The following is a 26,361-nucleotide window of genomic DNA, read 5'->3' on the forward strand; positions in this document are numbered from 1 at the left end:
TATCGCATGTGAAGGACATAGGAGATAACTTCTGTAGAGTATTGCCATCATTCAGCTGCCAGGCCCAGTTAATTTTTACATTTATTGATTTATATGTTTGGTGTGTATGTGTATGCATGTGTGTGTGCATATATGTATATATTGCATGAGCACACATGCCACCATGTGTATGTAATGTCAGAGGACAACCACGAGGGGTGTGGGGATCAAAGTCAGAACACAGGCCTTGAGAGCACATGTCCTTACACCCACCCTGCTGATCCAGCTTCATTAAGGAAGTCAAAATCTCAGCATTTGATGTCAGAAAATACCCACAATGGGATCTATTAAAATCCTTGTTTTCTTTAAGCCATCCCTTAACTGCTTTAGTCTTGCTCCTATGTTGTAGGCTTGTGACCCTTCGACATTTGTCTGTCTGGTTCCCTGCGCTGGATTCCTGAAGTCTGACCAGGTGTTGGGATGGCACTCTGTGAGGTTTTGAGGGATCCTGTGTAGAGAACAGAGTCAAGCCAGAAAAATCCTGGGGAGAGGGGATGATGAGGCAATTGTAAAGGTGGGTGACCAGTGAGAGTAAGCACCAGCAAGGCTCATAAATGGCAATCTTTTGCAGGTCTGACGCTCTTGGAAGGCACTCAAGACACCTTTATCAACTTCCAGCAGGTGTACCTCTGGAAAGGTGAGCTCCAAGGTGGGGAATCAGGGGTGACAGGACAGTGGCTTTCTGAGTGTGGTCCCAGTTTGAATCTACAAGGTATTCTGCTCCCAGTGGAAGTAAAATGAAGACTTATGTTCTATGGGCGTGCTTTTATGTGGAGCAGAAGGGCTCCCATTCCTCATCAGAGGAGATACATAGGCTAAAAGAATGTCATGTGGAACGCCTCCAAAAGATGGAGAAGGCCGGAAATACTTCGTTCTTGGGAGATAGAGTTCACTGCTACAGGCTGCTTTTATCACCAGAGTGGGCTGTGGCCCCATGAGCCTCTTCTTCCTGAGGCTCAGGGTGATCGAATGTGACCTAGGTGATTGTTGCTATGGGGTTTAATTAAACTTTTTAAATCCTGCCTTGCTGTAGCCAGCGCAGCCTGGATGGCCAAGACTGGTTGGGGGTGCCGGGATTGAGACACGGAAGCTTCTTTTCAGGTGGAAGAACAGCAACCTTTATTTTGCCCAGCAACCTTTTATACCTCTACACCTTCTGTGGAGATCCACCTGCCAGAAAGAACACAAACATCCTTGTCAATTACAGACCACAAGGAAGTTCCGTTGTCAGTCAGGGGGAGTGAGGGCTGCTGAATCACAACACTGCCTTGCCTGCTGACCCTCTAAGAGTCTTGGAACGAGTTCTTCTCCCTCACTGAGTCTCATTTCTCGGAGGTTGCATGTGAACCTTCTTCTTCCCCTTCAAGGGTGTTGTGAACATATATGAGCATCTTTAAAGGGTAAATGTTAATAGTGATGGTGTCACCGACAGTCTGGTTCTAGCCCTGAGAGATTGGCCAGTGTTAGGTGCAGGACCAAGCCTGCTCACCTGGGTGGCTGGATCTGTGCCTGCCTCGTGCTGAGTTCCTGGTTGTGGGATGTAAGGATTGCTATGTGGCTGCCTCATCATTACCAGTGATCCTACTTTTTTTCTTCCTAGAGTCTGACATGGGGTCTCGTCCTGCATCCATGGCATGTGGAAAGGATGTGGCACCTAGGTTAGACCCTCCAGCAGAAGCAGGTATTGACTCTAAAGAGTTCATACAGTTGGGTTGTGCAGACAAGATAATGGCATTCAAAATCTAATCAATGGATGGGCCTCTTTTTTCACTCCATTCTGAAACCTTGGAGCAGTGGTTCTCAATCTTCCTAATGCTGCACCCCTTTAATAAAATTCCTCATGTTGTGGTGACCCCCCCAACCATAAAATTATTTTTGTTGCTACTTCATAAATGTAATTTTACTACTGTTATGAATTGTAATGTAAATATCTGATATGTGACCCCAAGGGGGTTGTGACCCACAGGTTGAGAACCGCTGAGAGCCTTACAAAGCACCAAATTATGCTCCTAATCTAATTATTCCCTCACAAATACAGAGACTCCTGAAGTGTGCGGTGAGAACAGAATGTAAGGATTCTCAATGCTGCAGAAGCAGAAACAAATGCAAAAGCTATAGCAGGAGCAACTGCCTGCTAAAAGAGCAGGATTTAACAGAGCATGCTCAGGACCCCAGCATCTCAACCCTGTAGGCCTAGAAAAAAAATGTTACTATGTGTCAGAAAATGTCAACCCAGTCGAAAAGAAAAGAATGGTCCGTATGGGGTCATGGCAGGCAGGGGACGAGTTCATCCAGATAGGGATTGCGGTTGTGCCTGGGGAAGTGTGAGAACAGCTTGCCCCCAGAACCTATAGTTTTACTATATGGTGGCACTAAGGGCCAGGAAGAATGGAGGAAGAGAGAAATAGAGAGAGATGGAGGGGAAGTCTGAGAGCAGAAGGAGGGTGTCTTAGCCTACTCAGTGCTGTGGTAACAACATTCCAGACTAGGTACTATGTAATGAATGCTCAGAAGGCTGGCAAACACAGCATTGGAAAGCTACCTCTGGTGAGTGCCTTCCACTGGGCAGTACCATGGTAGAAGGTGTCAAAAGGTTCAGGAGAGTGAGGGGGAAGCCAGCTTGCTATTCTAGCCCACCCTTGCAGGATGATTGGTCTACTGCGCACTGGTCAGGGACTGAGTCCCACGGGACGCAACAAACTGTAGTGTGGCTGACTGAAAGTTTCAGACCAAAGAATCTGGGGACATGGCAGCTGTGATTGGCTCAGCTATGTCACATGAAACTACCCAGGCATGAACGGGAGTCCCGAGGAAAGCCCTGTGTTGGGTAGGAAGGTAGACCAGGGGGCTCCTAAGGTTTCTTCCAAGCCAGAATTCTGGGTTTCACAAGTGTGCTACTTTTATGATTTCCTAGGACTTTCTGAACTCCTTTTGTCTGTCCAGATCCACACCCTGTCACTTCTAGCCCTGCTCTGGTCCCAGGTCATCTAAGAATGTTTTGTATCTCCTGATCTGTCCCCTAAGCCTGCTTCTTTCTGCCTCATGCATGCTGAAGAGATAAAGGTAAAGGAAGCCGACCCTCTCCTTCTCTTTCAGCGGTGACAACAGAACTTTTCCTCCCTGTGGACACTGCCCAGGTCATTGTCAGGGCAAATCACTCATTGCCCAGCCAGCAGTACTGGCTCTTCACACACCTGTTTTCAGCAGAGCAGGCGAACTCGTGGTGCCTTTCTCGTGAGTATCCTTAGACTGAAACCTTCTTCCAGACCCTGGTTCGACAACCCCTGAGATGTAGGCAAGTTCAAATTCACCGGCATAATTCAGAGGTCACTACTTTCTTAGCATAGAGATGGGAATTGTTCCCAGCCTTTAAGATGCTCACACTGAAGGCAGTGTCTGCTCAGCAACCAGAACCTATCATCCATCCATCCATCCGTCCGTCTGTCCGTTTGTACATCTGTCCATCCATCTATCCATCCATTCATCCATCTGTTCATCCAATGTTGAACATTCATTATGTTCTAGGACTTCCATTTGACTTTGTGATGAAACCCAAGCAGAATGAGTCATGATCCTTTACTTAAAATAGTTCATACGTATCTTTGGCAAGACTGACATATGCAAGAAAAGAGTATTCACATACAAAGACCTAGGTCTCTGCTCTGCTCACTCTTAGTGCTTCCAGGAGATCATGGGTAAAGCCACTGAGTTTTCATCCTGTTGACTCCCGTATTGATGACTTTGTTTCTGACCTCTTATTTAACTTGATCACCTGTACTCAAGCTACAAGATCACTTATTTCCCCATTTCATAGATTCCCCAGTGTTTTTGTTAGGACTTCATGACTATCATGGGTGTACTAGTACTTTGCCAGCTTGAAACAAGTTAGGGTCGGCTAAGAAAAGGAAGCCTCAATTAAGAAAATGCCTCCATCAGATTGTCTGGAAAGTTAGTCTATGGGACATTTTCTTGATTAGTGATAGATGTGGGAAAACCCAGCCCATTGTGGATGGTGAAATCTTTGGGAAGGTGGTTCCACATTGTCTAAGGAAACAGGCTGATCAAGGCATGGAGAGTAAGCCAGTAAGTAGCACCCCTCCATGGTCCTGCATCAGCTTGCCTTGAGTTCCCTTCATGGTAGACAGTAAGCTATAAAGGTGAAATAAATCATTTCCTCCTCAGGTCGCTTGTGGTTGTGGTGTTTATCACAGCAATAGAAAGTAAACCAGTGCACTCTGCTCTGAAATACTCCCCAGATGAGTCTGCCCACTTAAGGCCTTGCATGGACTAAACACCAACTGCCTTCTTGCCTTTAGGGTGTGCCCAGGAGCCTGCTTTCTGTCAACTTGCAGACGTAATGGAGACCACACCTTTGTATTTCACATGCTATCTCTACCCAGAAGCCCAGGTCTGTGACAACATCTTGGAATCTAATGCCAAGAATTGTAGCCAGATTCTGCCCCGCCAACCAGAGGCCCTCTTCCAGAAGAAAGGTAAGCACGGTGGTTTTGAGCTGGGTGTCTGATAGACCACCACTCTGCAGGTTAAGAAATAGGGAGATTAATTTCTTTTCTCTTTAAGAGTATTACTCTTCACACACACACATACACACATACACCCGTGCACATACACACACACACACACACACACACGTGCACACACACACACACACACATACATAAACACACACACACACACACACACACACACAAACCATTAAAGAAAAAAGAGGCCATGAATTTTTTTTAAAATAGAGCAAGAAGGGATGCATGGATAGGATTATAAGGAGAAAAGGAATGGAGAAATAATGTAATTATAATCTCAAAAACCAATATATGTGTATATAAATACGTAAGATTATCCAACGTCCTTCAGAGATATAAAGCCATTGAGAAAGGCAGCAGGCTGACACCTCAGAGAGTTCTGCTCTGTGGTCTGACCTCAGGCAGAGCCACTACTGATAGACTTGCACCAGGATTTCATGCAACAGTGTGATACAGAGATCTCAGAGACAGTGGCTTTTCTAATGCCACAGTTGTTCTCTCTTCAAGGACACTGATAGTGTCATTTTGTCATCATGATGGTGATGTCATTTTTCACCCTATTCCCCTAGAATTTCTTTTTCCATTTTCTTTGTCAAGGCCCTTTGCATATCTGGGGGTCCTTGGTTTCCCCTCAAACATCAGAGGCCACAAGGCTTGAAGCACCTCTATTTGTTGGGAACTTCTTGGCTGTTGACTTCTCCTTAGTATAATCTGATCCTGTCATTCTTGGTAGGATCCTTTTGTTAGTACTCCTAGGCCCTTTGTCAGAGGAATCTCACAGTACTTGGCCTGAATGTACGCATTAGCAAGGTGGGAGAGTCTCGTGTCTCCGTGAAGCTGAAATCATACTCTGTGGGGTTTGTGTATTTACTATCGGAGGACACCAAAGGACCCTCTCTTCTGATTCTCCTAGAAATAAATTTTCTGTTTTTGCCCTTGTGGGAAGGGCAGTTAGACTATCAGTTCCCCTGGAGATGCAGGGGTCTGGAGGCACACATGCTCCCTTCTTGCTACTTGACTCAGGGGAGCAGAGCCTGCCTTCCTAGTCTCTGGAGCCAAGGTTCTCCACAGGCTTTCTAGACCCTGAGATTGTTTCATCTCTCTAATTCTCAATTCCCCATGGGCTAATGCCTTTATTGGAGCTCCTTGCAAGAAGCCCTGGGTTCCATTCCAAGTGCCTACTAGTGATTCATACTTGTAATCTGGGACTTGAGAGATGGAGGCAGGAGGATCAGAAGTTCAAAGACATCCTTGACTACATATTGAATTCAAGGTTAGCTCAGGTACACAAGACTCCATCTCAAAAACCAACCACACAAACAGAATCTTATGAGTCTTATTCTCGTGAGATTTGGGAGAAAATTTATTAGTTTCATGTGCCGTCTTCCTGGAAGTTCAGTCTAGGTTTTATTCATTGTCTCCATATTTGCGAAAGTATAATGCATTTTATTTCTTTTCCCTCTGTGAAGTTGTGCTGAACGATCGAGTGAAGAACTTTTATTCTCGCCTGCCATTCCAAAAGCTCACAGGGATTTCCATCAGAGACAAAATCCCTATGTCTGGAAAATCCATTTCCAATGGGGGGTAAGCGGCCAAGTTCTACCTCAATGCTTATTATTCAGATTCCTTGGCTTCCATGGGTAGGTGGCATCTCAGCTCTTAAAGGCAGAAGCATAACAATGATCCAACCAAAAGCTAAGGGTACAGGAGATGACCACATTAGAAGTCCTTGATGGAGGGAGATGACATATTAAACACCACATTCGGCTCTGAGCCTGCAGTCTGCTGAGGGAGATCAGATGCACTAAGCAGTATTGTCAGTTAATAAAAGTGATCAAGATGGTAATAAACTTGTTCTTCAGAGCCTTTCAGGGTGGTGTTCAGAATCTGGAAAGCAAGCTGAATCTTTAACATGAACTTAGCTTAGAAGAATGCCTTACTTATGACCACTACAACCTATGCTGGTGTAACTTTGTTGGCTTTTTTTGTTGGCCATTATAACTAAAGATGAATTTCCTCTCACCACCCAACAAGGGACCCCATTCTTCAGAATCTCCAAGTGTGCCATTGCCTAACTACATTCCTGGACCTTCCTGGGACCTCCTCAGTTTGAGGTCCTGGGATGGGACTCAAGAATCAGAATTTTAAGGAAAATCTCCAGTGAGTCTTTTGTATTTCAGTAGTCACTGATCCGTGAACTGCTAATCTGTGAAGTGCTGTTACAGAATTAGGGAATTGCATCATGTTGCTGACATTTAAAAGTGATTTCTGAGAATGGAGCTCAAAAGATGACACTGGATGCTTTGCCTTAAGATATAACTGAACATCAACTTACTAGGAGAGGGGACAGAAGCTAGACGTCACCATATGGGGATAGGAGATTGAAATCAGATACCTCTTTATTGGACATCACTATGCTGAGCCTGGAACTGGGACAAGAACTGGTGTGGCAGAGCTTGAGGTCATAGTACAGGCTTTCAACAAGAAAGGGAAGCAAATGTAGGCAGGTCAATCGCTTGGCAGTAATCTAGAGCAAAGAAAGCCAGAGAGATGCCTTACCAGCTTCTGAGTGGAGAGGTAGCCTGCGCCTGAGAAGCTGTCTTGCATATACAAGTTTCAACACTGGGATAAGACTTGGATTTTGGAAAGACCAGCAAGAATGAGGCAGGATTTTCATACCAGAAATGGACAAGTAGTTAACCAAGCTCTCAGGAGTGAGGAGAGAGAGATCAGATCAAGACATGAGATCAAGGCAAGGAATCTTAGAACTGGGCTCCAGATCACTGAAGTGCTAGAGCCCCTTTGCCGTGAAGCTGCAGGTGGGGTCCTGCTGCTACGCTGGGTGAGTAAAGGAGAATGGTCCTGGAGAGGGCTTGAACATGTGAGTAAACACATGGAGGATCTGAAGAAAAGAGTGGGGCTTTGTTTACAGAAATCTAGAAAGCCAGTGTTGGCCAAAGCACCCACACTTTATGTGCTTACAGAGAAATCTGATCCCCAAGGTTCGAACTATTCCATTCATTCTACACAGTATGTCATGGGTGCCCATGGGAGGCTTCACACTTGTCTTCTCTTCTGACTCTAGGTTCTTCGAGTGTGAGCGGCTCTGTGACAGGGACGCATGCTGCATTGGCTTTGGTTTTCTAAACGTCTCTCAGTTGCAAGGTGAGGGTGATAAAGGAGGCAGCCCCCACCCCCTGGCATATCACATCAGTCTAGAAACAGACTTATAATCCTACATGGTCCCCGCTATCTCCTCAAGACAAAGAGGATGGGTGAACCTCATTACAGTAAGGAAGTAGGGCTGGGAGAAGCAGGCAGCTCATCAGTGTGGTGGCCCTGGTCCCTAATCTATCCCTTCATATACACACATGTCTATCTGATCCCAGCAAATGTCCCTCCTTGTTTCCATACTTCACTTATATGTCTTATGTGCTGCTTTCAGAGTTCTGTCCAGGGAGCATGGTTGACTGAACTTTAGATACCTCACATGATCTGTATTGAACACTCACTCAGCCACTTACTGATGCTATGGTTCTGGAAAGTTCTCTTCTAATCTCTCCAGGCCTTAGCATCCCTTTCTGTAAATAGTAACACACATTGTTTTGTTGTAATGAGGTTGCTTGGTCATTCCGGCTGCTGGGCAGCTCAGACCCAAAATAATCACACAGAAACCATATTATTTAAATCACTGCTTGGCCCATTAGCTTCTTAATGGCTAACTCTAACATATTAATTTAACCCATCTCCATTAATCTGTGCATCACCACAAGATCATGGCCTACCAGCAAAGTTTTAGCACATCTGTCTCTGGCAGAAACTCCATGGCTTCTCCTTAACTCCACCTTCCTTCTCCCAGCATTCAGTTTAGTTGTCCCCTCTAACTAAGTTCTGCCCTGCTCTGCTATAAGCTCAAGACAGTTGCTTTATTAACCAATGGTATTCACAGCATACAGAGGGAAATCCTACACCATTGTTTCCCTCCCAAGACCTAGTGAGATGATTCCCATAGATCTGGTTCACCTATTATGCATGATTGTCAGATATTCTGTTAGGGGTAGCTACCTTCATTCCTGGACTCAGAGGCTATGACTCTTAGATAGAGGAGCTAAATTTGTAGGGATGGCCAAGTCCACACTTGGAATACAGAACAAAAGCTCAAGCAGCATATGCTGAGTGATGGCTTGCAGAATCCCTCCTGCTCCGTTCATCTTTCTCCCTGGCTCACTTTCCTAAACTCGCGGCTTCTCCACCAGGAGGAGAAGTGACCTGCCTAACTCTGAACAGCATGGGGATTCAAACATGCAGCGAGGAGAATGGAGGAACCTGGCGCATTTTGGACTGTGGCTCTGAGGACACTGAAGTCTACACCTATCCCTTTGGGTGGTACCAGAAACCTGGTGAGTAACCTGCTCCTGGCAGTTGTACCTTTTGTAGACTGTGTCCCAATTCTGCATTAGGATGACATCTTAGGTTCAGGAAGATTAGTCAGAATTCACTGGGTGCCAATAACAGAAACTGATTCTATTTATTTTAAGAAGAAGAGAAATGCCTTGGGGACTGTTTATTAACCTAAAGGAAAGGTGACCAGTTAGGTCTCAGGACAGATGGAACCACACCAGGTTCCAAAGGTGTTGTTAGCCAGTGTCTATAGCCAAGTTCTTCAGTGTGCCACTCCTGACTGATTGCTTTTAGGGGGGTTGCTGGTTGTTTCCTATAGAAGCTTTGCAGTCAGGTTCTATCTCCCAGCATGTTTGATGAATATGCCCACTGCTGAAGAAACAGCTTGAGTGACAGCCTCATCAAATCCAGAGCTACTGGAAAGAAAGGAGGCTAAGGTCCTGTTACTGGACAGGCAGCAAAGTCAACAGTCATCTCCTCTACCTCCATCCCTCTGTTTCCTCACTGTGTCGACTGTTATCCTGAGTCAGGATGACATAATGCGTGGCAAGGTCAGGGAAGAAAGGGGACAGCCCGTGTATGCTTTTATGCACTTGAGTTAAGATTTTGGGAAAGGCCAGCCCGAGCCCTCTGTGGTTCATGGAGGCAAGCATCTAAGAATCATTTCCAGGTATATTTTAGAACAATCTGAAATCAACGAAAGAAAGAGTGAATGCTTTTGTGTGTGCTTAGACATAACTAGACTCCTATGACACTTAGCATCCTCCCTCCATTAAAACAGGCTGGTCTTTGAGGACTCGTATCACTCCTTAGGTTCTGTCAGGAGGACAAGGTTGGCTGAGGCTCTGGATGTGGGAGGCTACGTGGAAACTAGAAGAGACTATCCTTCTGCTTGTGTCCCAGGAGCAAACTCATGAAGATATCTCAGAGATAAAAAGATTGTCTCAGGAAGTAACAGAGAGCCTGCGAAGGGGATCAGTGTCCCCAGCCTGTTCCATGGGTAGCTCACTTCCAGTTGTGAGCGAATCTGGACAGTGAGGGCCATTGTTGACACTTTCCTAGAATCTAGAGTTATGCAATGACTGGTTTGACAGGAGGCTTAGAGACGTGGAACTTTGCTCTCCACATTCTTCCCACCATAACCCACCATTTTTTCTACCTAGTTTGGGAAGTGAGGGAAAACTGACATTTTTCCTGTACCTGCTGTATGTCAGACACATGCTAGGTCTGTGTGAGCCCTGATATTTCCCCTCATGGGAATTTAGTAGAGTGGACATCACTTCCTCAATTTTCTTATGCAATAAATGAGGCCAACAGTGGAAGATGCTGGCCCAGTTACGTGGCTATTGAGAACCAACCAAGTTGAAATCTCAGGTCTGATTGACCCCAGCTTCCCTGTTCTGTTTTCAATAACTCCTGGCAGACTACCTAGTGAGTGGGTTATTAAAATCCCCAGACACCTTTCTTGGCTGGGTTTCTACAATTCTAGTAACTTAGAGTTGACTGACCCATCATCTGAAACAGGCTAACACGGTAGCAGATCAGCTGCTCCCGAAGTGACCTTTCTAGTGTAAGCCATGTTGGAGCTAAAGGGCACATAGTTTGATTTCCAGAACAAAGATGCCTTTGGTGTTACTTATGTACCTATATGTCCTTCAGCTTCATGGCAACTAGTATGGACATAATTATTTCCAGGTTGGAAGGCATCTTCCTGTTCGTGGCTATCTTCTGCACCCTGGGTCTTGATTTGAGGTTGCTCTGTTGGATTTTTCTTTCAACAGCTTGAATTGTTTTTAGGAAAAATGGGAGTTGTATAATGAAATTGCCTCTGTGGGTTTATATGCCAAGGGATTTTTTTTCCAGAGACGTCTCTAGGCTTGACCTTGAGGGCCAGGGAAGAGAAGGGCATGCTTGTCTAATACATGAGTTCTGAAGGACCCCCATGGACAGCTGCAAGTCTTGCGCTGCTACAGAGGCATGCTCACCTCAGGACCTCCCTTTCTGCCTGTCCTCTCACCTTTTCACCCCGCCAGCATCTGGAAAATGCCACTTTCCATTTTCATCTGACTGTGGAAGAGTTGGGCAGAAGGGAGCTTAAGTGGTAATTCATTTGTTCAGAATGTGATGGAAGTCAGTCCAAGCTGTTTCAACATCTTGACAGGGGCTGGCAAGGACAAGAACCTAAGGTACTCCTGGTTCCAACAGGTCCCAGATGCTCTGTTCCTTTTCATCTGGCTGCCTGGGGTGTTAGTGTCTTCCAACACACACTCTGTGGCTCTGGGTAGGGACTCGGGAGTCCTAACCAGAAGCCACATGGCAGAGAATGAAAATTTATATCAGGGCTGTCACTCAACTGAAAATACTGCTGTCAGGAGTGCCCAGTAGCCTCTAGTGTGACAGTCTGGCCTTTGTTCATTAGGATCTAATGCTGGAGGCCAGCACTATCTCATTGTATCCTCATTCCCCTCAGAGGAGAAGCAAGAGGTACAGGGAGACCCAAGGGTACACAGGTGGTAGCTGACAGGCCTGAGACCCAATTTCCTTTACCTCTAAGTTTCTGTGTCACGTGGCAGAGTGTATATGGTCCCGGTTTCCTGGCCTCCAGGAGCTCCCAGTCTTAAAGGGAGCTACAGTTGCCGAGGAGGTATACCCCTGTTGCTGGGATTCCCATCCTAGGGCTGGAGCCTTCAGAACTTGACTGGGTATTTGTTCGGGTGTGCTGCACTGGTCATTGAGGAACGGGAGAAGAACAGAACGTTGCTGTTCTTCATAGGCACAGCCTAGAGAGGCCAGCGTGAACATGTGCGAGCAATTGAAGCACAACAGGAACAGCTTAGAGGAAGTCTGATTGTACAAAATATTGGCAAATAAGACATGGATTCTCCTGGGAGCCACAGATGTCTGTTGTAGAAATTAAATGGGTTCTCCTTCTGGCTTCAAGGGTCACCTCCCCATGTCCCCTGGACCCATTGGCACAGAGATATCCACACAGGCAAGCTAAGCTAAACAGTTGCTCCCATTGTTTGGATGCAGCTGAGAAGAAAGTGCTTGCTGTGCTGCCTGAGGTCAATATTCAAGCTATCCATGGCCTGTTTCATGCTGCTAGATTGCTGCTGCAGGCAGATCTAGGGAGCAGGGTGCATAAGTGGCCGCTGGGAGCTTTGTCTCCATCCCCTGTCCTCAGTTTGGATATTTCTGTTGTCTCTATCTTTCCACAAGAAGCTCACACATCCAAATGGAACGTTCTGTGGATTTCCAGAACAGACTGCCCAGATAATATGGAGCACACATTTGAATAAACAAACACCCTCAACATACGCCAGGATGTTCCTTAACGACTGTACTCTCAGAGTCCCTATTCTGAGCGTCTTCTGGGAAGGGAAGGCATTTGGTAGAGCAGGCACAACAAAGCGGGGTTACTGACTGGAATCTGACTGATGACTAGATACAGAGGAGTGTAGAGGGAAGTTGTTAGCAATTGCAGCCATTCTGTATGGTGCTTTCAGTATGTGGGAGCAGAGGCTCGGCTCAGAGGTTGACATCTGGGAACCTATTGGAAATGTCAAGTCTCAGGCCCACAGTCGGGCCTTAGAGTTGGGCCCTTGGGAAGTGGGGCTCAGCAGTGTTACCTCTTGGTATCTAGTCTTGAGGTGGTTTTAATGTCAATTAAAGTTTGGCAATTGATATCTGGAAATGATGGCAAGAAGTGGCTCCGGGCAGTTAGAACCAAGGAAGAGAACAGGCTTAGGACTGAAGGTTCTGGAGCCTTGAGATGCTGAGGATCTTAGTTCGGTTTATATGGTTATCACAGAACACCACAGACAGGGAAATATACAAGGAAATGCCTCTCGCAGTTCTGGAAGACCAATCAATACCAAAGTGTTGGCATCTGGAGATGGTCTTCTAACATTTTAACAGGGTAGAAGCAATGTAAGGTGAGAAAAAAGGTGGGAACAGGAGGGCACACTGGAGACAGCATCTTTGACAACAGGACTGCTCCTAGAATCATATCGAGCTTAATAAACATCTCCCCAGACCCCACCCCCACCAAGGCATTTGTCTGTTTGTGAAGGTGGGAGCCCACAGACCTAACCAACACTCAAAACCCCACCTATTGGTTGTTGTAGAGGCAAATCAACTTCCACAAGAGTTTTGGAAGGAACATTTGAGTCACAGCATGGTATTTTGCACACCCAACAAAAGGGAAGAAGATGGGAGATGGAAATATCGGGGGAGCCATCCAGGACTTCTGGAACCAGCATAGACATAGACTCTGACCCAAGGCACAAGAGACAATGGCATGAGTGTGTCATTATGAGGGGGAAACATTCTGAATGGACCATGCCCAAGTTTGTTGACTACGTACTGAATTTCCCTGGCTGTAATTTTAACCCCTATAAACCTCACAGCCCTGAGATAGGACTCTGTTGACTTCTGAGCACAGAACCTATAAGGGAATTCTCAAGATCCTACAATTGTAGTGAAAGTCACAGTAATCTCGCTCTGGAACCTCTGGCCCTGGAGACACTGCTCTCAATAGTTAATCATGGATTCCTATAGCTCCTAGTGAGGGAGAGGAGTTCTGGGCTTCATTCTGATTATGTTGTTAGAAGGAGAAAGAATGAGGAGGCTTTGAAGATTTGGATTTGTTCAGTGAAGGGAGAGGAAGGGAGGGTAATCAGCACTTCTGTGTCACCTAGAGGGTATGTGTTTCTCACTGGCTTCTTATGTCAGTTTCACTATACAAATGTCAAGGCCGGGCAACAAAAGTAGATGACCCGTCCCTTTGCCCTGCTTCTCTGTGATATGCTATGTTCAAACCCAGGCCTGTCTTTTCCCAGCATTCAGGTATCCTATCCATGTAACTTGCTATTTATCACTGTTGTTTACTGAACTTTTATACCTTGTTCTGTGGCGAATATTACACATTAGGTCACCTCTGTAGTCCCACAGTCCCCTTAGTAGTACTTACTTACTGGTAGTGTGACCTCCGAAGCACAGATGTAGAAGCTGAGGCATGGGGTGCTTTGCCCACATTGTCAGATTCAGGGAAATAGTGGCAGGCATTTGCGGTGTGGTCAATGACAATAACATGTCATTGGACAATGCTACTCCTAGATGGAAGCTGTAAGGCAGGATTGAAGTGCACTACAGCCTATTTACCTTGTGTGGTGGAAACTGTAGCATGGACTCGGGTGGAGCCTTCCTGAGCCAGGGTCACGGGAGAGGAAGTCAATGCAGAGCCGCCTCCCCCAACTCCTTCTGCCCTGCACAGACCACCGGTTTCCATCACCACCCTGGACCATTGCTGTTGTCTCCATGGCTCTAACACTGCCTCTGCTTCTTTCTAGCTGGGCAGAGTGGCACTCCCAGCTTCTGCCCGTCTGCTGCCCTGCCATCCCTCACCGAGGAGAACGGTAAGTTTTATTGTCTAGCTGACCATTCTTGAGAGAAATATCATATTCTTTCTCCTCTTTTCCTTTGTGCAGTGGCCTGACTTTATAAGATGGGACACTCCTATATTCATGAATATTAGACTCTGTCTGTGGGAAAAACACATTTAAGTAGGCTGGATACCAGCCATGTGCCCTTTCCAAGGACATAAATGACAGTAGTGCATGCAGAACAGCTCATGGAATCAGATGGGCCTCACACCTGGTGTTTTCTTTGTTCCTGTCCAGCAATGTGCCACCCTCCCAGGTACAGACATACAGACTAGACTCACAGAGTCTCAGGCAAAGTCAGGAGAATGGTATTGTGGTCTCAAAGTGAAAAGCCCATTGTTTATTGCAGTCACTGGACAGAGGGTACACTAGACACTGAAGCTAGTCCCATAGCCAAGAGTTCAATCAAGACTGAGGCAGCCCATCCTTCTGTTCTGCTGCATCATGCTCCCAAAGTAGCTGCAAGAGAGCCCAGGAACTCAGGAGTGTGGGGGCTGGGACTGCTCTGTGCTCTGGGGTAAGGTCAAGGGGTCTGACCAGTGTTGGTTAAGTCTTCTGCACTGTGCTTCCTTCACTTCTTCCTATTAGGAAATGAGGCACACATACTAGGTTCCAGGTGCCACTCAGCTAAGAAGCCACATACCTTTGCTTTCTGTCCAATGACATGATGCTTGAGACATTTGGGATACCCATTATTATGTCTCTAACTGGGAAGCTAGACCATAGGTCATGTAGGAAGGGGTTATTTGGCACCAAGGCTATGGTTGTAACATAAAAATGTCAGCCTGTGTCACCAGCCTGCTTCTCACAGTCAAAGCAGGTGACTTTGGCAATCACACAGCATATGCATATAGTCATTTTCCTCAGCATCCTCTATTGGAACACTGCTACATACTTAATCAGTTACCAGTTCCCTCAAGTAACATGAGGCGGGCATCATTATTGGCAGTCATAGATGGTAGAGGTGTAGCTTAGAGAGATCTGATGATACCCAAGTCCTTACTGCAGATCTATGTCTGAATCAAATTTATCTTGAATTGTACCGGGGTAGAATATAAACATGGTTGGGATAGTCAAAGTGCCCAAAAGATTTATGGTTTAAGTTTCACATGAATGCGTGCATACACACACACACACACACACACACACACACACACACACACACACACACACACACACAATGTATATGGCCTCTATTCTCCCTGCCTTTCCCATGCCGGAAGCCACCACTTTAAACTCTTGTGACTCTTTGTTTTTACCTTTGCCTCTGTGTTTCTTAGTTACATGTAGATCCCATTGCTGCTTAGTTTGGCTTAGTTTGTCCATTTTAGAAGAAAACCCCTCCCTCCTAGCAAGAACTGGCTGACACATTGGCTGGCAGGGTCTTACGGGATCCTATTTGTCCTGCCCAACTGCTATTGTCTCTCCTGTAAGGCTGCGAATCCTCACTGGTTTTTACCCATTGTAGCATTGTGTGTGTGTTTCCACACTGCTGCCGAGCTCTCTAAAGCGTGCATCATCATGTAGGCTTCTGTGTGGTCATCTGCTTACTCTTTCCTCTCATGTCCCCCACAACACTCACACTCCAGTAGTGGGCAAACAGTTGAAGACGGCACTGTGTTGACAGTGTGATTTTCCTGTTATCCCCAAGTCTGCCAATGTTTCTCTGGTTTGGAATATTTGGATTTTATGAGTCTTCATTGTTATGAGAGTTTAAGGAAGAATGAATACCCTAAGCCTCTTATGACAGCTAAACTGTTTCCTGAGCTAATTAATTCTCCAAGGAGAAATTTTATGCCAGAGAAAGTGATATTTTAAGACTCGCATCACATTGGCTAATTGCCCTCAAAATTCCTAGTTACATCCTTTTGGATGTGAATTAATTGGTTGGGTTTTTTTTTCATATCACATACTCATCATCCTAAAATAGTGTATCAGAAATAGTAAATTTATATAAAAAATATTCTTGGTATATAAATGTCAAATACAGTTGCACATGTAAAAATCAAACCATAACATCGCTGGAAAAGGATTATAATGCTTGCTCTGTCTATGTTTAACTTTTGTGTTATTGAGACTTGACATAACACACACACACACACACACACACACACACACACACACTCACACGGTGAAAATAGTGGAGTATGGAGTACTGTCTCCTTCCATGGAGTCCATAGTCCCAGGAAGATGCATCCAAGGAAAAGTTGATGTTCCAGCAATTTTAAATGTGCCTTCACTGAGTCAGATTTAAAAGCAGAGCGCAGTCCGTCTGTGCTGAGTTCCCTGTTGGAATGCAGAGTTTGGGATTAGCCCTTTGATGTGGACTAAAGGCAGGGTTCAATTCTACCTTCAGTGCTTTGGTTTACCACTGTTTGATTCTGATTCAGACAAGTGACTATTTTGCAAGTGTGCGCGCACACATGCATGTGCTCACACACGTGCTCAGTGCACGTGTAAGAGCCTCATTGTTCTGAACTTTGTGATCTGGGAAAAAAGGAAATATCAAGCATTTTCAAATCACTTGATCAGCACCAGGAAGACGGATGATAACATGGTTTATTTTCAAACAAGAAAACCGAGGATCTTATGGGTTACTAATCTAATTTAGGCCTGAGCTATGAGCCCATGCCATCTGGCTTGTCCTATAGTTAGAAGAGATTTGCTTTGATGCTGTTCCTGGAACAGGTTGACAGAGGTGACCCCTTGACTCGAGGTCCCTATAGTAGTCTCATCTCTTGTCTTCCTTTCTCTGTTGTGTTTATTAGCTTTCTGTTAAATGTTGACACTCCGATCATGGACTGCCTGTGATAAATCATGGAAAATGGGGCTCACCTGAAACCCAGACCCCAAGTAAAGTCATAATGAGTAAAGATTGCGTTTTTCCAATGGAGAAATCTGTCCTTATAAAAGTATAAGGTGTCAGTATGAAGGAGTAGATACCATAGAAATGGGCAGGAGTCGGGTGAACCTGCGGGAAGACTGACAGTTGGGTACTTAGTATCTGGGGAATGAAGGGTAGTGGGAATGGTAAAGGAGCCAGGAGTGCCTGCAGTAAATGGAAGGCATTTCCCTGTGGAGACACGCTCGGCCAGCTGATCTCTCTGGTCACAGTGACCACACAATAGGAGGGTGCCTTCTTCCCCTCTTCCTGTTATTAAAGGAACACCTGGGTTTTCATAAGTGATATTAAGTGGGGAAACCATATAGCACACCCGTGACGTGGTTCTCATTGAGAGAAGGTCACATATGAGAACCAAGTGTCTGAGACTGAGTGGTGGCCGCTGGCGCTGTATGACTGGCTGAAATTGAGCAGCACTGAACTCTTTCTTCCCTTCAGGGACCATGGGGCTCATCAGAGCTTCAAAGGCGGCATTGTCTGTTCCGTTCCACAAAGAACAGATAATCGGGCCTGGAGGACTGTGGCTGCCAGGATGTCTTGGCCTGACTGCTAAGCTGGCTGCTAAACCACTTTCCTGTGGCTTTGACTTCTGGGGGAGGGGAGGGTGAGGTGGGTGTGGGTCAGCCCGGGTCACAGCGGTGAGATCGGGATATTGAAAAGTACGAAATTACAAAGCCTTTATCATTTGCCTCCAGCAGCCTGAGGAGTGTAGGGTGCCCACCTCAGCCTCCCTGAGTTGCGGTGAGAACTCAGGGAAAGGTTGAGCAGCTAAAGGACTCCCCAGTTCTCATCACTAGAGCACTAGTGAAGACCCTGCACACTCCAAGCCCTCAGAGTAGACAAGTTCAGCCCTGCTATCTGCAGCTGCAATCTCTTAGCTGAAAAACAAAATGGCTTGTGAGTTTTTGGGCACTCAGAGGAGCATCCAGCATGTGTCACCTCTTTCTAACTCTGAGGCAAAAATCCTGAAGGGTACTTTTTGCAGAGTTCACATGAGAAAGGTGAGGGTTCGGGCAGGAACCAGCTCAGATCTCCTGGCTGGCCAGAGTAGCTCTCTTTCTTCTGTGTTGACACAGCATGGTGGTGAACTTCTTTTGTGAGAATTTTAACCCCTGAAAATGCTCCAAACTCTGGAATGTAGCCTTTCCTCTGGAGCCGACCTGGAATGAGGAAGCTAGGGTAGTTTCAACTGGCTCTCTGTCTGTACATAATGAACATCTTCAAACGTATTCTAATCTAGTTTTTAAAAACACAGTCAACATTAGCAAGAAAAGACACAAAGAATGAGTAAATCAACCCAATTAGCATATTCATGACCTCATTCTCTTTTTAACAGTTTTTGAGGAGAATGTTTGAAATTTGCTCTCTTACACGAGGCGTGGTGGCACATGCCTGTAATCCAAGTACCTGACAGGCTGAGGAAGAAAGATCGAGAGTTTCTATGTCAGCCTAGACTACATAGTAAGAAGCTGCACCAAGAAATAACAGTACTGAAATGGATGCTATTGAGGATGGTGATAATGGGAATGATGGTGACAAGACATCCTTTTTTCTTTAACAATGGGAAGCTCCCCACACTGCAGAGTAGCTCCCCAGAACCTTCTTCTTCCACATTCTACACATGTGTCCTAATGTCACATGATCCTTCAACATACATGGCTGTAATTGCCAAGTAATAATAAAAAGAGACTTTAGAAAGGCACATGAGTGCTTCTCATGCCTGGGTTGCCAGGTCTTGATGGCGGGCCTCTCAGGCCTACAGTCCTGGAGCAGCTCAGGCAGACCCAGCTTGCTCTATCCTTCCTCCTGGTCTCTGCTCTCCCCTCTGCCCTATCTCTTCAAGGACTCTGTGGTTTGTAGAGGGGCATACTGCTGTTTGATATCTTAGATGCAAATGTAGACTTCAATCTAAATGCTGACTGGCCTTGGGCAAGCCTGTCTTCATGTGTGGCAACAGCAGACTGGAACCCTGATTGTGGGTAAGATTTCTGTCAAGCTGAGGTTGCCCGGTGGTAGTGAGGGCTGATCTGCTTGTCACCAGCTCATGGAGGAGGCTCCAGATCACACTGAGACAGAGACAAAAGAGCATAATTCTAGGCTGGCTCTGCCAGGCTCTGCCATGTGACCTGGATTGGAACCTCTGTAACCTTCAGATGCCCTGTGTCCTTTCCTCCCAGACCTTAGCCCCTCCCACTGTCAGGAGGATTGGTATAGATTAGAGAAATTCTATCAGCTTCATTTTGTTCCTGTTCCTATGACTTGTGTGGAGTAGGCAAGTATGGATGCCGAAGCCCAGACTGTAGGTTTGGGAGAGACTCATGCAGCTGCAAACCTCAGGGGACCCTCCCTGCCAGTCACAGACTGTCACATTCCTGAAGGATGCCTGGGGTGGAGTGCTGTAGTTAGATTTAGATTTGTAGCCAGTGGAGTCCATCCAAAGCATGAGAATGACCACAGCCAGCCAAAACTGGCAGCAAGGAGGCCCACTTAGAGTCTCTGAGGGACATTCCCCAGGCAGGCTAGAAGGTAGATTGGAAAAGAAAGAAAAGAAAAGAAAAGGAAAAAAAAAGGAAGGGGCCTCATTTAAGGACTTACTAGCCTATTTTTTCAGGTTATCCCTTTTGCTACAAGGTATGGTATATGGGGACTAGAAGGAGGCTTGGACTGGTCAGCTATCCATCACTGTAACAAAGGTACCTGAGGAAACCATCATGTAGGAGGAAGGGCTGGTTTCAGCTCGCTATTTCAGCCTATGATTGCTTGTCTCCATTGTCTTCTGGCCTGAGGGGAGCTAGAGCAGGAACACAAAGGCATCTTCCCTTTATGACAATAGTGGCCATTTTTAAAATAGAGAAAAGAAATATGTTCTGCTCTTGGCAGCATCATGGATTAATTCATAACATCCAAACTACGAGATGAAGGTAGAATTTTAAGATCATTACATATGATCACCAAAGGAGCATGCTTGAAACTTACTTGACAGAGAGTTTTCAAATTTAATCTGAATAAACTAAATATAACTAAATATAACTAATATAACTAAAAGTATTTTTTTCAGGAATCAAAATAATGTACAAAGACTGCTACAAACAGATGGTAAAATGTGAAATAAGATGTCCTTTGTTAAAGTTGTGTGAGAATAAATTCATCATTCTACAAGCAATGTTTGACAAAGAAGTGGTACCCACCACAACAGTGATTGATGCAAATGTGTGTATAGATATAGATATATGTATATATATACAAATATACATATATAGAAAGAGATGGATAGATAGTATATAGATATAGATAGGTAGGTAGGTGGGTAGGTAGATAGATAGATAGATAGATAGATAGATAGATAGATAGATAGATAGATAGATAGATATGATGCTTGTGTATATAATGCAACTTTATGGGAAGGTTTATTTTTATCACAAATGACTCTAGTGTCATAATTATCATATATGTGCTTTTTAAAAAGAAAGAAAATAAACAAATGCAGAGGAATCAACAGGCATCATGAGATTCAGATGAACTTCTCCCCATTGGACAAACCCCTAAAGGCTGCCATATCATCAACATGGAAAGGAGGTCACCTCTAGTAGACCCTGGATACAGCCTGTGAAGATAAGGCTCCATCAAACCAGTACCACCCCCTGATTGGTTAAGATAGTATTGTTCATGTTGATGGGTTCAGAAAATGATGTATTATTGAATTCTTACATCTTGTACAAGTGATAGTGCAATGATGTTGTGAATTCCTGACTGATAGTAACTTGACATAAAAAACCCCCAGGATCTCCAGCCTTCCTGATTCAGCATGCTTCTGTGTCCTCAAAAGCTTTTTTCTCAGTGAGACTATAGGAAGTCTATGAGGTCTGGATGCTAGCATCCCTTAACAACAAAGGCTCATTCAGGAAACATCATGTAGGTTTGCGTGGGGATGGGTAGGGACATTGGCAGGGACTTGGCTTCAGACCTTAGGGAATGACACAAGAGCTGGCTCTCACTTGGAGATGAAATTTACTCTTTAATTACAGAGACAGTAGTCTAAACATGGGGTATGGTCAAAGTTTCCATCTTTGGACTATAATTGGCTGCTGTGGTCCTGAAACCCATTATCACTCCTCTCTGAAATTTCAGCTTCTTGCCGTGTAAGAACATTTAAGAGTGACCACATCACAGAGATGTCATTTGAGTTGTCTGTGAAGACAGCAGCATGCAGAGCAGCCTTAAGAAATTGAGAGCCCAGAGGAGCCTGCCTGGCTAGAGCCAAGTACAGACAGACCCGAGTCCTGACTCCTCTGCCTCAAGGATGGTGTTAGGAAGCAGAGCATGGGAGAAGGCAGATTGGACAGTGGGCACTTCTTGTGGCATTAGTACTTTTCTAGGAGAGGTAGGAGAAAGCTTTCTTGTTCTCTGCTCTGCCATGTAAGGATATGTAATGTAGTAAGAGGCTGCTTGTTTGTTCCCGGCTGTTCAGCTCTGAAATAATCACACAGAACCCATATTATTTGCAATACTGTTTGGCCAATAGCTTAAGCATATTTCTGGCTAACTCATATATTAAATTAACCCATCTCCATTAATCTGTGTACCACCACAAGGCTGTGGTTTACTGGGTAAAATTCCGGTGTCTGTCTCCGGCGGGGCTACATGGCTTCTCAATGATTCTGCCTTCTTTCTCCCAGAATTCAGTTTAGTTTTCCCCGCCTAGCTCTATTCTGCTAAGCTTCTTTATTCATTAACCAATAAAAGCAACACATATCATGACAAAAAAAAATCAGCCTTACTGATACCTACATCCCAAATTTTAAGAGCACAGAACTAGGAGAAGCTACTATTGCTATTTAAAGTGTTCAGTCTGCTGAATCCTATTACAAAGAGGTCCCAGTGAGGGCTGGGTGTGAGGTTGTCTCATAGCTTTATTTACCAGGCTAACTTTAGTGGCATTTCACCCACCAGCAGCGGTGTTAAAGATGGGTTGGAGATAGAAATTACAGGCTCCCCATATAACTTGTGGTACTGTGCTGACAAAGCAAAGACCCTCCCACACCTAGGAACTGTGTGCTAGAAAGGGACCTTGAGGCCGTGACCTCAGAAGCCTTACTCTGATATGACTTTGACCACTGACCAGCTTGTTCTTGATGAATTAGTTTTCCTTTATATCATGTTTGTGAGGATGCACTAGATCCCTACCCCTTGCCACACTTGGAGTACTGTAAGATCAAATCTGATAGAGCAGACATACATAAAGTGTGATACTTTAGATCATCAGTGTGCTTTGCCAGCCCAAGGTCCACACTCACAAGTATTTGTAAAGACAATAAACTGCTGTGATCTTCTGAAGCAAAGAAAGACACGGGGAGTGGGGAGAGATTCTCTCTACTAATCTTCAGAGCTGTCCCACTGGGATGGGCTTTTCTAGAGTCAGCAGTATTGGGTGCTCACACAGCGATACCAGGGTGGGGCAGCTTCTGGCCTCTTTAAAGTTATTTCTGGATTCTGACCTAAAGGTACAGTCCTTTTTCAGAGAGGCACCCTCCTCCCAGTGCTCAGACTCATCACCGTTCTCTTATGGCCTACCTTTACTCACAGTCTTGGTGCCAATGAGAGAGACTCCAGCAGTCCTGTCGGTTCACACCCAAGACTTATGCTTGGCTGCTAGCTCTTCATCCCTGTTCCTTGTGCCAGATGCCATATGCAGAACTTGGGGGGCATTGGGAGACAACCGTAGTCATACATAGGCTCTGTAGCTGTGAAGGAAGTCTCCGCACACTGGCCAGTCGTGTCATTGTCCCTGGGCCTCATTTTCTTCATTTTCTTTCTGCTTAAAAACAGATGCCATAACTGTGTCTTCCAGGACACAGACTGTGAGACGGACATTTGCATGAGGTGATCTTAAACACAGAGGGTGATTGGACGTGTTTGCACATGGAGTACTGTGTTGACAGAGGTTTCTGTCTCATCCCGGTCCTGCAGCCATTCAGCCCCAAAGAAACACACAGAGGTCTACATTCATTATAAACTGGTTGGCCTATTAGCTCAGGATTCTTATTAACTGATTCTTACAAGTTAAATTAGCCCATAATTCTTGTCTGTGTCAGCCACGTGGCTTGGTACCTTTTATCAGTGAGGCATTCTCATCTTGTTTTCTTTGAGACTGGCTGACAACTGCAGACTGAGCCTTTCCTCTTCCCAGAATTCTCCTGTTCTGGTCGCCCCACCTATACTTCCTGCCTGGCTACTGGCCAATCAGCATTTTATTAAATCAGCACAGCTGACGAACCTTTACAGGGTATAAGACTATTGTCCCACAGCAGTACTGTAGGGGTCAGGACCAGAAGAAGAAGAGGCAAGACTTTTCAGGACTGGGAAGAGGATATTCATGATAGAGAATCAAACAAGAGCCCAGCCCATCTCTTTGGGAGCAACAGCTGGGTCAGCCATGTCAGGGCAGACCGCAGGTCTTTCTACATGGATTAGCTTCCAGATACAAGCTGTCTCTGGGGGAAGAGTCAGCTCTTTTAGATGAGGATCACTGGTAAAGAATGACTTAGTTGGGATACCAGATGCTAAGTAGACATGAGAGCTTCATTTCTATAGGGGCTTAGGTAGTCCATTGTGGGGCCCCTACAGAGAGCCACAGGCTCAAAAAGATGGGATGTCTATGGAACGCTTGGCCCTCTAGCTCTGGGGCTACTTTATGATGTTCTGACCTCCATTGTGTCACTATGTCACTGTTTTCTTGTTGTCTCCACTTCCCCCTCCTCTTTTGTCTTAATTTATAGACAGAGACACGCCTTCATTTACTTGACTGATTTTCAAACTTTGAACCCCTAGATTTGAGCTCAGAACTTGTCTCATCACACAATAGAAAAGACAAAGGAATGGAGAAAACCTCACTGAGGCCACTGAAGTAGCTTTGGGGGTAGTCTCCCCTATCTTCATTCTGTACCTGGTGATAACCACATGCAATCGTCTCCTCTTTGTCTCCCAGTTGCTCTGAACTCCTGGCAGACCCTGCCCCTCTCTTCAGCGATTATAGATTCATCCATCAAGCACTTCGATGTTGCCCATATCAGCGCTGCAGCCACCAGTAACTTCTCTCTGGCCCAGGACTTCTGTCTTCAGGGTAAGAGAATTACCCAGAGAGGGTACAGGAGGGCCTCAGCCAAGTAATACTGCCCTGGATATTAAACAAAGATAGACAAGAGATTCCAAGATGGCCTGGGAGCTCCTGACAGGAAACAACTAACAAAGAAGGGAATGCATGAGGATCTTCCCACTCCTCTCTAGACAGTCTACAGTCAGAGTTTGCAACAGCCAGGCAACCAATGAGGGCCTTGAGCAGCTGTAGAAGATCAGCAGGCAGAAGTGGGATTATTGTGAGGGTGAGAAGAAAGAGGTTCATGGAGCTGGAGGAGGGGGGGAGGTACCCTTAGATAGCCGGTGGGCTACCATGGTGGGGAAGTGTATGTACCCTGGACAGGCTCCTTGTACTAAGCCAAGATCTATGGCTAAACACAAAATTATAAGAGATGTTTTCATTCAATTTTCAGAGTGTTCTAGTTGGCACAATTATCTCCAGGTGCAATTTTCCTCAGTGTTTTCAGGCATGGGTGATGCTAAAATAGTAACTAGGCGACCACACAATTCTAATGTTCCACAAAGGTTTTCCCTTTCTAAGAGTGACTGAGTTCCACTGACATTTGTACCCTGATATTCTGAACCCCTCCAAAATATACAAATGCTGGTTATCACCTTCTCCGTGTGTCTGGATGTTTATCATGGAGACTATACTGCCATGTGTAGATGGTGAGTTGTGTGCTACACAGCCCTGGACAGTGTCGTTCAGAAACTGGGCTTTGAATAAAGGACACAACACACATAGCTCAGACAGTCCACTGAAGCTGCCCCATTTCCAGAGCTATTCTTAGCACCAAATGTCATGAAGAAAGGTCAGTTATATCAGACCACACATGGCTTGTACAGGGAAAGTCATAGTTCAGGATGGAACATGGTGAGTGTGTCACAGGTTAAGAAAGAATTAGAGGAGGCCTAAAGAAATAGACCAGAAGAGGATGCCAAGAGATGGAACTTAGAGGGTTGTGTTGCATAAGAAGCCCATGGGAAGCTGCGAAAATCTCTTTAAGCAAGGGATTGAAAAGAGCACATTTATGAGATAATTAGGCGATAAGAAACATGACCATTTTGTGAAAAACATCTTGATGGAGGGTTGGGTTCCCATCACCACTGTTTTATTCTCAGCCCCAGAGCACAGAATTTATAATGAGTTCTTCTATAATGGATAGACAAGGAGATAGACAGATGGAAGGGTGAGCACATGCATTGGTGGGTGTGTGAGTTGATAGAAGGATGGGTGGATGGTGAGTGACTTTGTGGATTAATAAATAGGATGAATGATTGGATGCATGAATGATAAGGTATATGGATGGATCAGTGTATGACTAGATCGGTGCGTGGATAGATGGGTATATGCATGCATGTTTCATAACTACGGTAATAGTTCTGAGTACAGGCCCACCTCTCTCCCTTCTCTCCTACAGAATGTTCCCGTCACCAGGCCTGCCTTGTCACTACCCTGCAGATCCAACCTGGGGGTGTGAGGTGTGTGTTCTATCCCGATATACAGAACTGCATCCACAACCTACAGAGTCAGACCTGCCGGCTGCTGCTTCGTGAAGAGGCTGATTACATCTACCGGAAGTCTGGTGAGTCAGACTGGGCTTCTGAAGAAATCTATGGTTTGGGGGCAAGGAACGGCTGGAAAGGGTTTGTGTGTGTGTGTGTGTGTGTGTGACTTGGAGGGCAGTGACTTTGAAACTCTTAAGGGAGATTTGGCCAAAGGTGGTTGGCTAGGTAGCATTCTTCTGGGAGCAGTAGGGAAGGTCGGAGAAATTCCCATTTCTGAACCACATTTATTCTTTGAATCACAGAAACTATTTGGGCCTTTGAATTTCATAAGAAAATACATAAATGTGTTTTGTTAATGCTGTGTGGTTAAGAAAGCTCTTGTCCTTGC

General features: G+C 45.4%; 1 protein-coding gene across 1 annotated transcript in view; it reads left to right on the forward strand.

The window, feature by feature from the left end:
* Positions 1 to 26,361, forward strand: part of Tg (thyroglobulin) — a 176,477-nt gene that overhangs the window by 61,941 nt on the left and 88,175 nt on the right. Inside the window, exons 28-37 of the mRNA XM_087898830.1 lie at positions 611 to 676; positions 1,640 to 1,720; positions 3,136 to 3,273; positions 4,356 to 4,532; positions 6,053 to 6,167; positions 7,669 to 7,748; positions 8,840 to 8,983; positions 14,336 to 14,401; positions 24,316 to 24,450; positions 25,886 to 26,050. Of these exons, the coding sequence (XP_087754956.1) occupies positions 611 to 676; positions 1,640 to 1,720; positions 3,136 to 3,273; positions 4,356 to 4,532; positions 6,053 to 6,167; positions 7,669 to 7,748; positions 8,840 to 8,983; positions 14,336 to 14,401; positions 24,316 to 24,450; positions 25,886 to 26,050 (1,167 nt within the window). The remainder of the gene's footprint in view (positions 1 to 610; positions 677 to 1,639; positions 1,721 to 3,135; positions 3,274 to 4,355; positions 4,533 to 6,052; positions 6,168 to 7,668; positions 7,749 to 8,839; positions 8,984 to 14,335; positions 14,402 to 24,315; positions 24,451 to 25,885; positions 26,051 to 26,361) is intronic.

This window comes from Myodes glareolus, chromosome 19, assembly GCF_982192425.1.
Source record: "Myodes glareolus chromosome 19, mMyoGla1.1, whole genome shotgun sequence".
In the NCBI taxonomy this organism is placed as follows: Eukaryota; Metazoa; Chordata; class Mammalia; order Rodentia; family Cricetidae; genus Myodes; species Myodes glareolus.